This window comes from Poromitra crassiceps (assembly GCF_964638095.1).
Source record: "Poromitra crassiceps genome assembly, chromosome: 11".
Classification (NCBI taxonomy): domain Eukaryota; kingdom Metazoa; phylum Chordata; class Actinopteri; order Beryciformes; family Melamphaidae; genus Poromitra; species Poromitra crassiceps.
This window is the reverse complement of record NC_139643.1, coordinates 32,888,014-32,905,078: the sequence shown is the minus strand read 5'-3', so window position 1 is coordinate 32,905,078 and position 17,065 is coordinate 32,888,014. Positions and strand designations below refer to the sequence as shown.

The 17,065-nt window shown below is 44.5% G+C and overlaps 1 protein-coding gene across 7 annotated transcripts in view; it reads left to right on the top strand.

Moving 5' to 3' along the window:
* Positions 1-16,009, top strand: part of igf2bp3 (insulin-like growth factor 2 mRNA binding protein 3) — a gene marked incomplete at both ends in the record, with an annotated part of 30,311 nt that extends 14,302 nt beyond the window's left edge. Inside the window, 10 exons of one of the 7 annotated variants that reach the window (XM_083645684.1) lie at positions 822-956; positions 3,385-3,507; positions 8,991-9,126; positions 9,836-9,967; positions 10,202-10,270; positions 11,835-11,951; positions 12,080-12,154; positions 12,396-12,527; positions 13,950-14,063; positions 15,908-16,009. In XM_083645684.1, the coding sequence (XP_083501810.1) occupies positions 822-956; positions 3,385-3,507; positions 8,991-9,126; positions 9,836-9,967; positions 10,202-10,270; positions 11,835-11,951; positions 12,080-12,154; positions 12,396-12,527; positions 13,950-14,063; positions 15,908-16,009 (1,135 nt within the window). Of the gene's footprint in view, positions 1-821; positions 957-3,384; positions 3,508-8,990; positions 9,127-9,835; positions 10,007-10,201; positions 10,271-11,828; positions 11,952-12,079; positions 12,155-12,395; positions 12,528-13,949; positions 14,064-15,907 lie in introns of all 7 variants that reach the window. The other 6 variants (XM_083645682.1, XM_083645683.1, XM_083645688.1 and 3 more) reach the window with 6 other exon arrangements.
* Positions 16,010-17,065: the final 1,056 nt, after the last annotated feature.

Sequence of the window (17,065 nt, the reverse complement as noted above, 5' to 3'; positions counted from 1 at the left end):
CCAAAAACTGAAAATGCAGTCATTATCTATTCACCCCCAAGCTGATGGAAGGGCGGGTGATGTTTTTTAGTCCACAAAACATTTGTGGACTTTCACAGCAAAACATCGTAGCAGAATTCTCCTGAACAATTGAAGTGGATGGTGATCTACTTTCAAACGTATAAAAAAGACAAAGGATAGAATGCCTCCATACTGCTCATCTAGTGTAATCCAAGTCTCCACAAGTCCTGAGATGACAAGTTGACTTGAAAAGACACCGTTTACACCCTGTTTTTAGCTGAAATCTTCACTAACAGGCTACAATAACGACACCCGACATTCGTGGCCCACCTGGCTGCAGAGAAGATTTCCGCTAAAAACGGGGTGTAAATGACATCTTTTCAAGTCTACTTTGCATCTCGGGGCTTGTCGAGACTTGGATTATTCTTTGTTTTGTTTTTTAATGTTTGAAAGTGTGGTCACATCCACTGCCATTGTTAAGGAGAATTCTGCAACAGTGTTTTGCTGTGAAACTGCACAAATTGTGGACTAAAAAACTGCACCAACCCTTCCATCGGCACGGATGAGTAGCGTGAGTAGATAATGACTGAATTAAACTTTTTGCGTGAACTTATCCTTTAATCTGAAGTCCTTTTCCTCTTTTGTGCCGTTTGACAGCCAGCGAGGTTGACTCTGTTTCTCTTGACAGCCAGCGAGGTTTGACTCAGTTTCTCTTGACAGCCAGCGAGGTTTGACTCTGTTTCTCTTGACAGCCAGCGAGGTTGACTCTGTTTCTCTTGACAGCCAGCGAGGTTTGACTCTGTTTCTCTTTCTCTCCCCAGAATTGACATCCACAGAAAAGAGAACGCAGGGGCAGCAGAGAAGCCCATCACAGTCCACTCGACGCCGGAGGGCTGCTCGAACGCCTGCAGAACCATAATGGAGATCATGCAGAAGGAGGCCCTCGACACAAAGTTGTGAGTTTATAGAGACACTGCGGAGCGCGTCGTCATTCAGAAACCACGCCCAAAACGGGGGAAAACACAAAACTCCCGTCCAATCCGGGCGTTCTCCTATGTCACGTGCATGGCCGGGTGTTGCACAAAAAGATCGTATATACGGAAGATGAACACTCCAACTTACTTCATTGACAGCAACATCCACATTTTTCTTCTCGCCAATTCTCAATGGCTTCCTTGTTTTCCTCGGGAGTACAGAAAAACTTTAAGTGGCGATTTTTTACATTTGTTGTCTGCGCAGCCCACCACACAACAGCTTTTAGCTATGTTTAATTCAAGGAAATGACGCTGGTGTGTGGAAATGAACGGAGCTTTTCCCCTGTGATGGGCGTGGCCTATTTCATCCAGTGTCTCCATGTGCGCAAAGCAACAAAAAAGGGGCCACCTGGCACTAAAAAGCACCTATATTAATCACCGGTCATTCTTATCGAGCACCTATGCGCTCACGGAGCAGCTTTACTCCGAGGGTCAGAATTAGGAGCGTTGTGCTGAACACAGCCTAGTCCTAATCAGATTCTTTGTTTTCCCATGTTAAACACTGTCTCCAGTGCACTAATTGCCCTATTAAAATCTCTAAGCGTTTCTGAAAACAGCCCATCTTCGTCGGTGATTTATTCCCACCAGTTGCAATCCAAATGAGTTGGAGGTATGCAGGTCGTGGATGCACAGCTGTGTCCGTTAGAATTGGCAGAAGTCAGTTGTTAAGGATGAATACTAATCATTTACTTGTACTTTTTTTGTCTTTTTTTTTTTTATATAAGATGGATGGATTTATACTTTATTGTCCACGAAGAAATTTATTTTCACCGCCTGTACATGGAATGGAACATTTAAGAACACGAATGCCAAGACATCGACTGATCACAGCATTCAGATATCTAGATGCATTAGGGTGTCTATAAAACTTGATCTGAATTTTGGTGGTTCACTAGAGCAGTGATTCTAAAATACCTTTACATCAAAAATACAGGGAATATGCAGGTTTTTTTTTTTACGCAGGTAAACCCGCTAAAAATAGCCCATTGACACTTTAACATTGCCTGCCAGCCCGGGGCAGCTGTTCCCCGGAGCGTGTGTTTCAGCAGATGGACTGAGTGTCAGCAGGCTGCAGGCGTACTGGACTCATCCCTGACCATGTAGATCTACTGTACTTATTCTGAAATAAACCAGTAGATACAGTACGCTCTTATTCTGAAATAAACCAGTAGATACAGTACGCTCTTATTCTGAAATAAACCAGTAGATACAGTACGCTCTTATTCTGAAATAAACCAGTAGATACAGTACGCTCTTATTCTGAAATAAACCAGTAGATGCAGTACGCTCTTATTCTGAAATAAACCAGTAGATGCAGTACGCTCTTATTCTGAAATAAACCAGTAGATACAGTACGCTCTTATTCTGAAATAAACCAGTAGGTTGTCGTGGCGTTGTTTCCGATACATAAACTGTGGCAGCACCACAATATCTGCACAGCCGGCACAACACAGTTAATGCATAGAAATCTGATCTAAATCACTCTGTCATATCTGTCATTTGATGATGGCAGTAGGCCACACATCCTGACAACCCATCCCGTTCTTAAAACGTTGGTAAAATAAAAAAAAGATAATATCCCACAATTTCTTCAAACTCGCATGTGTTGTACTGTAGGCGTGGTTGATTGACGCTCGCCAAATGTGCCTAGATCGGCAAATGCGCACCGCTGGCAGTGTGTTCAAACCATGGACTGTATAAATGGGTTCAAACTGGAATTATCTCAGTCATTACTTCTGATATTATGTTACCGCTTACCGCAGACACACGGCTAGAGACGAGGTAAAGTTTGACACAATGTAAAGAACAAACGTAGGCTACACGTTCGTTCTGTGGGAAATGTCCGTTGTTGGGGGTCCCAATGCAGCATCGCACCGGTGTCACAAAAATGAGCGTGTCCACCCATGTGTCATTTTGACATCGCTGCCGATTGGGAGTGGAGCTGATCAAAACCCATGATGACTACTGCAGTCATTTGACCGCGAGTGAATGCCAATTGTATTTTTCACACTGAAGACAAACGCCAGATGTTAGTGGGGGGTTTTTCTGTCCATCTAAAAGGAGTTATAGTGAGGTCTGGGTTTCCAGGGGGTCCCAGCAAAAGGGGAATAAGTTACTTTTGCTATAATTCCATCCATAAGTAACCCAATGACAGAATCTGACTATTTTGGTCATCGGTTTCATACACTTTCTGTAATAAATATCTAAAAGCAAAAATCTTATCAAATGGGGGCCTGTAGTCTAATTTACATCAGTCTTAGGGGTCCTTGACATGAATAAGTTTGAGAACCACTGGGCCTAATGTGGAGCTTCTGACGAAACATCCTGTCGTCCCTGTTTGTTTTTGTAGTACGGAGGAGATCCCACTGAAGATCCTTGCACACAACAACTTTGTAGGCCGATTGATCGGGAAGGAAGGCCGCAACCTGAAGAAGATCGAACAAGACACAGAGACCAAGATCACCATCTCACCGTAAGATGATCCGCCACACGGCAGAGCACTCGTAGGCACGCCAGCACACACATCATCCCACCTCACTAGCACACACATCATCCCACCTCACTAGCACCTGCATCACATTTTTAAAGAGCACCTGAAATGACTCTTTACTTTCTCCTTTTGATTCATGTTTAAACGGGATGTTGGGGCGGGCCATAATGCAGCGAGGGATGCTTCAAAAGTCTAAACCAATGGAACACACCTTTTCAGGCTACACCTGGACCCTTCTTGAACTAACCATCCTTCTATAAAAAAAATCACACCGCGGGTGCAGTTTTGTGCATGTCCGTGCGTGCGCTATGTGTGCGTGCATTATCGGGCGTGTTTCGAGCCGTCTCAAAGTCTCACCAATGAGGAGATGAATTTGCCATTAATTTCCAGAGGCACATTGTGTGTGCTTGTGCCCGCGCATGTGTGCAGCAGAATGTGTCATGCGTGCGTGCATTACCGACGAAACGCTACCATACTCTCTCTCCGCCTGCCCTATTGTCTTGTCTGTGCAGACCGAGACCGGGGAGCTGGGGGCGGGGCCACATCCCCTTCCTTTGTCGCCCAAATCCCTGTGAGGTGCACGCAAAACTCGGTGCACACAAATCCCGCCACACAGATCTCGCTACTAACAGTCACTTACTGTATAGAGAGGCAAAGCGAACGTCACTTCCTGCTTCAGCACTGTACCAGAGATTTTCATCCGGCATTTATTTTCCCATAGACATTTCGTAAAATGCTTATTAAATAGTTTTACTTCGTCGAACCAAGCGGTTCAGCTAACGCTATAATCAGGAGAGACCATAGAACATTTCACTCAGACCAAAACTAAAAAAAAACATCGAAAAAACATTTTCTTTAAACCCAAATTTGTTTACGTTTTAGTCCCAGTGAAATGTTATGCGTTCTCTCCGGTTTCTAAATATATCTGTACCGTTTGCTTTGAACCAGTAAAACATTTTACGAAATGTGTATGGGAAAATAAATGGCGGATGAAAATCTCTGGTACAGTGCTGAAGCAGGAAGTAGGCGGTCACTTTGCCTCTCTATAGAAGCGGCTGCACCACTTAAATATAAAAAGTTACTAACTAATGCTACTTAGGGTATTCCTCCAGTATTGAGAAGTGCAGCGTATTCCTTTTAAAAGGTCAGTTGATTTCACTACTGTTGACAAACTCTTGTAAGTCTCATTGGATAAAAGCGTCTGCTAAATGACATAATGTAATGAATATGAGTCGGGGAGAGAGGCAATTTTGTGATGGGAGGGGTGAGATGCCACCTGGGGATGCCACCCTAGGGAGGTGTTGGAGGCATGTCCAGCTGTGAGGAGACCACGGGGCAGACCGAGGGCTAGGTGGTGAGATGATATCTCCACGCTGGCCTGGGAACGCCTCGGGATCGCCCAGTCACAGCTGGCTAATGTGGCCGGGGGGAAAGGGAAGTTTGGGGTCCCGTGCTGGTACTGCTACCTCCGATACCGGATAAGCGTTTGAAGATGGATGGATGGATGGGACGGGTGGGATTGTGCAAAAAAATCTAGTGGGTTTTATGGGTTAGAAATTCATATTTACACCAGCTACTGAAGCATGAGGTCACCATGGGTACATCCCATTTGTCTTATGCGATATTATCACCTCGATCCTCCCGTGAACCGGAAGTTCTCACGGAAGTTGTTTTGGTCCGCCATCTTGTCGTCCCAATGCTCTTATTCCTGCTCTCAGGAGCGAGGGGTGATCTCTGAGGAACTCTGAGCGAGGATACATGACGGCAGCCTTCCCGGAAGAGAATTTCCAAAATGCAGGGTGGCAGATGGACTCATTTAACCAAGACGACAGCTGTACGGCATCACATTAATTTACTCCGCCCCATACCACAAATGTGAAGAAGTTCATATGAACGAGATGGCAGAGAAACGGCACAAGTGTTGTAGTGCTCATCATATGATGATGATATCATGTCAATGCAAGGACATGGGGAAGTTGGGCAACCTAAATGATAGTTTGTTGATCCACGACCCATTTTAGCTGTGTGTGTAGCTGTGATCCACTGCCACTGTCATCAGACAGACACGGACGTCAGAGGAAAGGAAGTGGCTTCATTTCTATAAATACAAAATTTCGTTGTTTCCTCCTCACATGGTTTCCTCGTGGGAGGGGCTAAGACGCAAGGAAAAGACGCAAGGAAGGGAAACGTGGATGGAATTAAAAGAATGGGATGTACCTCATGAAAGATACGGTCATGGGCGTTTATTTCATGTCCAGGTTAGCGTGCATTGAGATAAAAAAAAATCTTTGTCAAGAGGGTCCTGTGTCAAGAGGGTCCTGGCCAGGGTAGGAAATTAACTCTTTTAGACGAGGGCTATTTTTGCCCCTGTGAAATATATTTCGGGGGCATTTTGGATAATTTCATCAAATGTTGGGAGATACCTTAGTTGCACATATGTAGCATGACAGACCAATCAATGACTCTTATCCAATCATATTTTATTTCTAACTGTTCATAAATAATCTCAACAACACTGTTGATTGTCTGGCATGTGATGAATGCAGGGATGTATTACTGAACGGGCCTATCGAGCCCAGGCCCAAGAGCTCAGAGGGCCCAGAACCCAGAGCCTCTTCGCAGGTCCACCGCGTCTCTTGGCCCGAGCCTGGGATGAAATGTTCCCTGTTAGACCTGCCAACGTAATAACATCCCACAAACGTAATAAATCATAAATGTAATACAAATCAGTTTTTTTTTATTGATTTTCAAGCTTATTAACAGATTTCTGCAGATTTTCCACAACACGGGGCATAAATAATGTCCACACTTGAAATGTTGCATGAGAGAAACAATCTACTCTAGACTTATTGAACATCCATCTTACATTTCTATTAGCTGGTAGACAGGTTCACAGTGCACTTAGAGAGCACTTAGACCTTTGAAACAGGTGCGATGAACATTTCAGCTCACAGGTAAGATGCAGTTAATCATCACAGGAAGTAGTAATGCATTCTCAAGCCCACTACAGTTCATCCTATTCATAGGGAACAATGGACTGCATCGAATAGAGGGGTGAGACATGATGCTTCTTTGATATGCTTTTAAAACTCCTAAATAAATCACAAATGTAATACAAATCTGCAGCTTTTAATGATGTACCGGTAATAATAATCCCACTAACGTAATAAGTTCACCAAAACGTAATAGCAGTTGCCTATACCACAAACATAATACGTCATTTCCCACAAACATAACTGTTACGTTTGCAGGGATTTGTTATGTTTGCAGGAAGGTGAAAATCTTCAGTTTTCCAAATTGTATAACTTCCACAAATGTAATATATCACTATATAATGAAAATCTGCATCTTATAGAAGTTGCCATCTGTAAATGTAACAGCAATGACATTTTCTTCTTGCCCTTTAAGATTCTTGCCTCTTTATAGTGATCAAGTGTTATAATGAAACTGCATTATATGAATTGTAAGTGTAAATTATAGCTGCTGCACAGCAGTGTTGGGGCCAGGCATTTTGAGGAGAAAGAAAGAGGAAGAAATTAAAGGAGGAGGGAGAAGAACAGGACGAATGATAAATACATGATGGTCCATCAGCAGAACTGCCCAGACCATAATTATAATTAAAACATCTTTGAAAAGTGTCTAGAAATGAGACATAAACCAAGTCAGTTTTTAGGTTTTATCATTTCAAAAAAGAATCTGATGAAAGTCTGTGTACCGAAACGTTATTCTTCTGCCTATTAAACGTTTTAATTGCAAGTGAAGCAGTCAAGAGACAGTGTGCGGAAGTCCTTCGTTTCACTTCACTCGGCTCTGGCCCTTCTCCTATGCACCTGTCGTTTTTAGGTGTGCAAAAGCTCTGCTCCATCATTTCAGAAACTGTAATTAAAGTTAAAGTGACTTTTTTAAAGGATTACCTTAGAATAACTTTTTTAGAAAAAGTTTTTGAATGGATTTTCAAGCTTATCAGCAGATCTCTGCAGATTTTCCACAACACAGGGCATAAATAATGTCCACTCTTGAAATGTTGCATGAGAAAAACAATCCACTCTATACTTGAACTTCCATCTTACATTTCTATTAGCTGGTAGACAGGTGCACAGCGCACTTAGAGAGCACTTACACCTTTGAAACAGGTGTGATGAACATTTCAGCTCACAGGTAAGATGCAGCTCATCATCACAGGAAGTCCTGATGCATTCTCAAGCCCACTACAGTTAATCCTATTCCTATTCAAGCCCACTACAGTTCATCCTATTCCTATTCATAGGGAAACAATGGCCTGCATCCAATAGAGGGGTGAGACATGATGCTTCTTTGACATGCTTTTAAAACCCCTTCCTCCTCCTCAAGCAACATTTTGGAACCATCTCTCTCGGACGCTACACACAAAATCATAAAGAAAAGTAGAAAAGTGCACTCAGTAGAGTGCACTTCATCGCTTTGCCTAACCATGGCCAAACCAAAACCCAACAACAAGCAGCTGGTAGATGTACTGTATGCGTTTGTCCTGCTCTCTCTCCTCTCCCCCCCTCCCTCCCCCTGCTCTCTCCCATCTCTCTTGCTTCACTCACCAGCCAAAAAAACAATGGTAATCTATTGAGTGGCTGGTAAAATGTGAACATTCACTAGCTATTTGGCGGGAGGGCAAAAAAGTACATTTTGGAGCCTGTATTGAGATGTGAATTAATCTCTTGTTATTGTGCTGTTGGCTTCGAGTGTTCAGGTGACTGTGCTGTAAATCCTGTTGAGATGCAGGTGAATGTATCTGTTAGTTATTATTCTGGCCTTAATTGTGCACATGGGCACTATGAGGGGGGCCCTTTTATGCATCCAAGCCCACCGGCACGTCATGTCATAATCCGCCTGTAGATTAATGTACTTGGCAAAAACACGAGTGAACTAGCTGGCCAGCTAGCTTGTGCTGCCTGTGAGGTAAATGACGCGAGGAGGGGGCGGGGCTTATACGGATGCCTAGTTACCCATTTCGAGTCACGCTTTGCAAATACAGAATAATGTTCAAATACAGAAAGTATTAAACTCTTTATTTCATGGGGGCATTTAAAAGCCCCCGTCACCCCAATTCCAAGGGCAATTCTAGCTTTTTTTTTTAGGGGCATTTTGCCCCAAGCCCCTGCTAATTCCCTACCCTGGTCCTGGCAAAGTTACAGAGACCACAACAAACATCTCGTCACATCACAGCATTATACATGATAAACATTCAATGTTTCATATAAAAGCAATTTATTTCAACTGAATTTCACTCTCCTCCCTACCTTCACCCACTATTCAATGAGATCAGCTCCTGTCATTTCAGGTCCTGCTGGAGCTCATTCCGCACCACAGGGGCTGAAAACAGTCACGCCTTTTTAACAAACTCTTTTTCTCATCACCTGCCATGCTGTCACAATCTGTTCCTGTAGTGTAATTGCCATGTTTTCATTTTTGCCCCCTCTCTCTCTACCCAGTCTGCAGGACCTGACGCTGTACAACCCGGAGCGGACCATCACAGTGAAAGGCTCCATTGAGGCGTGCGCGCGGGCCGAGGAGGAAGTGATGAAGAAGATCAGGGAATCGTACGAGAACGACGTGGCCGCCATGAACGTGAGTGCTCTCTCCGCTCAGCCTGCAAACACGTCCACTAATACTGAGATGCTCCTTTAATGCACCGGCGGGGAAAGGATGCGTGAATTCATTCACTTATGGTCAATTTGTCTCAAGTGTTGTGAAGGGATGAGGAGGCAGGGGAGCACCGTGCCACACGTCAGGGCTCCCACAAGCTCCTTGAAATCCTTGAAAGTTTGTGAATTTGAGTGGGGAGGAATCGAGGCCCGGAAAGCTTTTTGAAAATAGACCTAAATGGACATGGGTCATTAGAAGTGCTTGAATTTATATATTTTGTGCAAGAATAGAAGTAGAGTTCTTTTGATATTTTGTTTGACATAACATTAGTAAGGCTACGTTCCGCTGCCTGCATGTGCGTCTCCCGCCATCTGTGAGTCCTTGTTTCAGCAGGTGCCACCTGCCTCGAGATTGTGCGGCGGTCAGGTGTGTGTGTGTGTGTGAGAGAAGTCGAATGATGCAGGTTAAACAGTGGCAAGTGAGAAAGCTAGTCTGCCATCACTGTAACACGGCACAGTTGAGAAGTGATCACACGTTCAAGCCTCTCTTTTTTAATTGTCTGAGCTTCTGTATATTTCTCATTATAAAAATTCTCAGTGTTGTAACTGTAATTAACCTCGATCCGTGTCTCAAATGATGCCGTGTTGGTGGTTATGGAGTATTGAAAGAAATGTTTTCCTCTTATCTGCAGCTGCAGTCAAACCTGATTCCAGGCTTGAACCTGAACGCTCTGGGCTTGTTCCCCGGTGGAGCTCCAGGCATGGGTCCCTCCATGGTCAACGCCCCGCCTCCTGGAGCCCACGCTGGGTACTCCTCATTCGGAGTAAGTATCTGGCTCTCCTTTTTCGACAAAGCATCCCCGGTGATCTTGTGACATACAGTGTCTTTGCCCCATACACAACCATTATAAACCCAGTGTTGGCTGTCGTTCTCATTTTAAACTCCTTAGTATGCTTGGGCCAGACCAATACAAATGTCTAACATTAATTTCACCATAAGAGCAGCCATGTCGGGGTCCATGGCGACCTCAGTTTCATGTGATTTTCTTCTCCTATAGAGCGGCCCCTTTGGGGGTGAAGGGCCATTTTGGGCTTCTATGCTGTCGGCGAGCAGCCAGCCCCTCGCTGTAAGTCACCCGTCCCACAGCTTTGCACGGCTTGTGGCTGCTCGCTGCGGGATTAGAGGGCAGGGCTTGCTAAGCTCCTCCTCCCACTGCCCAGTTACCTTTGACCTTTTAGGCAGGCCCCAACTCCTCTGTGTGTGTCCACCTTCAACCTAGTGGATGGGGGAGTCAGACGACCTGGAGGGCAACAGTCGCTTGGCTACTGGGTTATGTTACTTGTGCTCGATTTCACCTCTTTTTTTTATGTAAAACCGTGACTTCTGTCAAAACATCCGTGAGGCATTTGCAGGGTTGTTGAGGAAGGTGCATGGTTCTTCAAATGGGCAAGTAAAACATGTCGGGCACTGAAAGCCCTTGCCGAGGCAAGTCGTAAGCGTGCCCTTAACTGACACATCGACTGGCACACTGGGGAGCATCCAAAAGCAACAGTGCTCCTTGTTGTGCCTCTTGGATGATGCAAACAGCACTGCTTTGAGAGCTCAAATCTTGTTGCTGATACAAGCGATGTGCTGGTAGCAGTTTGCAGCAAGGCATCTGTAGATACAATCATCTCTAATAGGGCTCGACTCCACTGATGAGTGAGCTGGAAGAAATATGCGCTCAATGCCAATATGCCTCTGCCCACCTCTGTTTCAGGTAGCAACACCAAGCAAATGCAAGTGGGGAAGCTCAGGTTGTGGCTACGCATAATAGTAGAGTTTTCTGGGAACGCGCTATAACTAAGTGACACAAATTTGCTAACGTTTAAATACACACTGTGCTCTTGGCAGTGAGAAACATGCTAAACCCTCAGTGCTGTTGGGGACGTACAACAGTATCTCTGTATCAGAAATGAGTAAGCAGCCTTCCCATTGGGGGACAGATCAGGCCAGAATGGAATAGAGCGCCCATAGTTTGAGGATTGGTTAGGATGTATGCACTTTCTGCTGGAATGGAGATGCAGTGGTTTTCAAACTTGTTCGTGTCAAGGACCCCTAAACTGACCCCCCGTTTGATCAGATTTTGTCCCAGGGTCCCCCATCTAATAAGATTTCTGCTTTGATGTTTTATTACAGAAAGCATATGAAACCCATCAGCAAAATAGTCAGACATTTTCATTGTGATGCATGTACTTATTATGGGTGGTGGTATTGTGAAAATAAATGATCCCCCTTTTTGCTGCGGACCCCCTGGAAACCCTTCAAGGATCCCTGGGGGTCCCCCGACCGCACTTTGAGAACCACTGGTCGAAAGTATGTTACGATGGTTTGCAGAGGAAAGAGAGCACCTTCTGTAACTACAGAATGTTTCCATTATCACAGCAAGTACTCAAAGCAGATAATCGGTTTAAGGATCTTCCAAATCCAGCCAATGACCAGTAGACCAATACTGAAAGAAGATATTCTTTGGGGGATGGTGCTAGGTCAAATGTAGCTTAAACATTTCGGCAGCTATGCTTGTAGAATCCCTTTCTGCATTCGCGCATTGGTGGCTGGAGTTGAGCCAAGCGGCCTCGCCTGTTGATATGATTTCCTGGTGATCACAGCGGTGCCACGCGCTAACTGCATGCGTTTGTGCCCAGCAGGGACAACCGGAGTCTGAGACGGTTCACCTGTTCATCCCGGCGCTAGCAGTGGGAGCCATCATCGGCAAACAGGGTCAACACATCAAACAGCTGTCACGCTTTGCTGGAGCCTCCATCAAGGTGAGTGACGGACAGGCGGCGAAGTTGTGAATCTTAATTATCAGTCTTGAAGCCATCTGTCTCAGTGTTGTCAGTATTACCTGATATGCATTGGGAGTATAAGTGAAGCTTGCCTTTTCCACTGTCAGATTGCCCCTGCAGAAGGAATGGATGCAAAACAGAGGATGGTCATCATCGCTGGACCACCAGAGGCTCAGTTTAAGGTATTGTAAAGCTGTTGTTTTTTTTGTTTGTTTTTTACAATGAATAGAATTAAGCCATCATGATCAGTTTGATGACAGTAGGCGAGTAGATGGGCCAACTTGAACCTTGCAATCACTTTGCAAGCCTGTATAGAAATAATCCTAACTGTTGAGCTTTCTTCGGCTACACTCAGGGTTTTTGAAATGGTCCTAGTTTCTAGTGAATAGCACGTAATCAATACGCTTCCCTTTCCGGCTGCAGGCTCAGGGTCGCATCTTCGGCAAGCTGAAGGAAGAGAACTTCTTCGGGCCCAAGGAGGAGGTGAAGCTAGAGGCGCACATCAAGGTGCCCTCCTTTGCTGCTGGACGCGTTATTGGAAAGGGCGGCAAAACGGTGAGCAAGGAGCAGACATCGGTTCACTACTCCCTGGACCGGTTGTGTGTGTGAACCAACCGAAGCCAAGCAAATGTGGTGCAAAGTACCAAGTACTTTCAGTTTGTTTGGGACATTCATAGCCTGAACACGAGGGCTAGTGTAGCAGATTTGAAACTACCCAATCTGAAAAGCAAAGTTGGGAGAAGTACGTTCCTCTATACAGGGGGAGGAGTGGAACAAGATCCCTAATGAAATTAAGTATGCAAATTCTCTGAATGGTCTTATAAACCTTCTGAAAAGATTCTTACTGAGTAAGCTAGAGTAATGTGTGAGCCTTTCGGTGTAATGGCTTTTGAACTTATGTAGGTTTATATCTTGTTTTTTTCATCCTTGATTGTTCTGTATTTATATGATATGTATGTCATGTTTTTATTAGACCAGGGACCAGGGCCGCTGCTGACCATTTGGGTGCCCTAAGCGTAATTGTTTTGTGGAGCCCCCCCCCCCCGCAAAACTTTCAATAACTGTCAAACGAAAGACTGCAAAATCATTAATTATGAACGATACTAGTGTATCTCACATTACATTACATGTGGCAAACAAACAATTGTTAGATTACTGTACATGTCAGCAAACAAGTGATTGTTAAACTGTACATGCAAGCAGGGGCGGACTGGGATCATAATTCAGGCCGGGCATTAGATACCAAGCAGGCCAGGCCGATATGGGCCGACGTGCGTGCCAGTGTCCGAAGGGCGGCGGCGAAAAATTTGGGCTGTTTGAAGCCCAATTTGGGCCGTTTGAAGCCAGATTTGGGCTGTTTGAAGCCAGATTTGGGCCGTTTGAAGCCCGATTTAGGTCGTTTGAAGCCAGATTTGGGCCAGTTGAAGCCAGATTTGGGCTGTTTGAAGCCCAATTTGGGCTGTTTGAAGCCAGATTTGGGCTGTTTGAAGCCAGATTTGGGCCGTTTGAAGCCCGATTTGGGCCCTTTGAAGCCAGATTTGGGCCGGTTGAAGCCAGATTTGGGCCGTTTGAAGCCCAATTTGGGCCGAGTCCAATTTTACAATGAGATGCACCCACTTTAACCCTGAATAAAGTAATAAAACCACTAGTAAACCAGTAGGCGGCGCCTGGCCTGCTGTTCAGTGAGTGGCCTGACTTTTGTTTTGGTGCCCTCAGTCACATGATGCCCTACGCAGTCTGCATACTCTGCGTATAGGGTGCGGCGGCCCTGCCAGGGACCATGATGGAAAGAAGTGTTTACAGTTTTTCATGTTGTCCCTTGGATTTTATTCTTTATCCAAAATAAAATCACTCAACCAATCAAATTGTACCACCAAATTGTGTGTGACAAACATATTGCTACAATGCTTTTGGGAAACTAAGCCAAAGTTGTGGTGGTTGCATCAAATTATTTCTTATTATTTTTTGTGTCCACAGGTGAACGAGCTGCAGAACCTGACCAGTGCAGAGGTGGTGGTGCCCAGGGAGCAGACGCCTGACGAGAATGACCAGGTCATAGTCAAAATCAGCGGACACTTCTATGCAAGCCAGGTGGGTCTCTAAAAGGGAACGGAGACTTTACTTTATTGGTATTTAGCAGACGCCTTTATCCAAAGCGACTTACATCATGATCATATACAGCACACAATAACATGAATAGATAAAATAGAAAAACAATAGTAAAAATATGAGAAGCCAATATAGAAGGGGAGATTAAAGGTGTGAACAATTAAAGGAGCAAACATTTAAGAAACAGAAAATTCAATTAAAAACACATGGAAAGCAGGCAGAGAGGAGGGAGGGAATTCAGGAAGGGTCTATGAAAAGTCTGAAGAGATAAGTTAAGTTATAGTTAGTTAAGTTTTCTGCGGAAAATGGGGAGTGATGCGGCAGTCCTGATGTCAGGGGGAAGTTCATTCCACCATTTTGGGGCCAAGTAGGAGAAGAGTCTCGACCGAGAGCGGCTTCTGAGCCCACGTAGCAGGGGAGGGGCGAGACGTCCTGCACTAGTGGAGGGGCGGAGTGGGCGGTGAGAGGTTTGAAAAGTGACCATAGACTGTAGACCTACACCCCGGGTCTGGTTTCCCATTGGCTTAAGTTATTGGGTCATTCTTGTAGAATAAATTAAAGTAAGCGTTCTTGAGTCAGAGATTCGTCTTACTTGGGTTTCGGTTTCCCCCCGTCTTGGGCGTGGCTTCTGTTATGATAGGATGGCACGGGAAGACTTGTAAAGAAGGAGCTCACAACGACACGTCTTATGTGTGACTCTGACATTTTAATCTGAACCCCTCTTACAGGATACTCACGGTATCTGTCCACTAGGCGGCAGTAGTGTACAACATAACAGATAACACCACAGCTTCTGAATGATGACTGATGTATGTTTTTATGAGTGAGGTGTTATTTATATATATATTTTCAATCTGTCGAGCACTTTGGTACAACATTGTTGTTTTTAAATGTGCTATACAAATAAAGTTGGTATGGTATGACGCGTTACGCAGTGTCTTTATCGATGAGTTGATACAGAAGCATAGTACGGTAAATTGTGGCACACGCATCACGTGGGATGAAACATCAGATAGTGTGGAGACAGTGGTATTGCTGATGAGGACAGGACATGATAGATTAGGATTTCTGTGAGGTCATGAGAGACTAAATGTGTGAATGTTGAGTGTGTATTTAAATGACTAACGGAAAGCTTTGAGGGGAGAAATACTGAACTATAGTGTGAGTCGGATTGAGATGTGCCTACAGGTTGTATCCTATTAGATCCTAAGTATAATGGATGCATGTAATAGGAAAATCTTCTCCAACTGTCATCTTTGTCCTTCTGTGTATGATGGAACAAGGAGCCTAGCAGTGAGATATCACTGATGTGGAATGTCAAAGGTAGAGAGTCACAGCGAGAGAGAGAGAGAGTGTCAATGTGAGTGAGAAACTGAGCAATTATTAGTCTGCTAGGTTGCTGTCCATTGAGTATTATCAAGGTCATCCATACTTGCTGATCTTTTTTAATCAAGTTATTTTCTTCTATACTCTCTGGCTTTACACAAAATATCGAGAAACCTACATTTACTGCATTCATTGACTGATGATAAATCAAAACAATCAAATCCAAAGGGTATTTCATTGTTGTACATATATATAACAAATCACCAAAATTATGGACGTTTAAAAAAAAATTGGTGGCCTGTTAAAATATACAAAGGGGCCAGTGAAACTGATCTACTGTACAGTTTTTCTTTTGTTTTTTTTTACGTTGAACACTGGAGCAGTGTGTGTGTGACGGTGAATGGATCAGAGTGAAAGGGAAAACTGTAAATAAAAATAAAATAAAAAGCTACTGTGTCGTGGCGTCTTTAACCTCTGCGCTTTTCTGCCCATGCATCTAGCTGGCCCAGAGGAAGATTCAGGAGATCCTGTCCCAGGTGAGGAGGCAGCAGCAGCCCAAGCCCTCGTCCGGGGCCCAGCCTCCAGCGCCCCGCAGGAAGTAAAAAAAACACACACACAAAAGAAACAGCGCTCCTGGAGGAACGGTGACTGAATCTGCCCGAAGACAGCCAGATGCAGCAGAGTCCAGGGGGGAGAAGACAAGGGGTCGCCATACTCATCTCAGGGGAGGAAGATCATCGGAACCCCCCCTCCCCGTCCCGCTTGATGGACTTCAAGTGTGGCCGAGAGACCCTATACACCCCTCCTCCTCCACCCTTCTCCCCCCACCCACCTCACCTCTCTGCATCTCTGTGAGAATGTACTTCTGAGGGCTCCCCAACGTCACCCGCCCCCACACGTACACACCCCTCGCCCGCTCTCCCTCTCCCCCCACGGGTGTGTTCTGATATATATATATATATATATATACTTTTTGTTTTTTGACACTAGAAAACACAAAGATGAAATAAGGATCCCCCTCCATCACCTTCTTTGGTGTGGTACTCAAAACCTCACACATTGACAAGATGTTCTGTTCGACTTCAATTTTAGTTGATTTTTTTTTCCTGGAATGGAGTGTTTAATTGGTTGATGAAGCTTTCTCTCCTGAGTTTTCTGTGGGAAGGAAAAGGCATTGCTATCAGCGTCCTGGTAGGACCAAGAGAAAGATTTATTTGGGGGGGGGGGGGGAGGGTTGGCTCAGACCGTTTGGGCCACGTTTAGGGGTAAGATTCTTGTTTCGGGACAGGACTCCTGAAAGGGTGGATTATATCGGTGTCCTGTCCCTGTATCGATAGTGGCATTTTATAAATTCGGATGCATTTTATAGATAGACCTATATACATAGATAAATATATATATATACATATATTTAGAGAGGTGAGGGCAGCGCCATGCTCGACACTTAGGGGAACGGTGCCGAACTGCTGCTGCCCAGGAAAACCAATTTAATATGCATTTTACTGAACTACCTCAGGATCTAGTACCTCAGAAGAGAAAAGAAAATGATTATATATATATATATATACATTAAATATATATATGTGTATATATATATTTGAGAAAAAATGTTCCTTTCTTTTTTATTTTTGCTTTTGTGGTATTTTGTATACTTTATA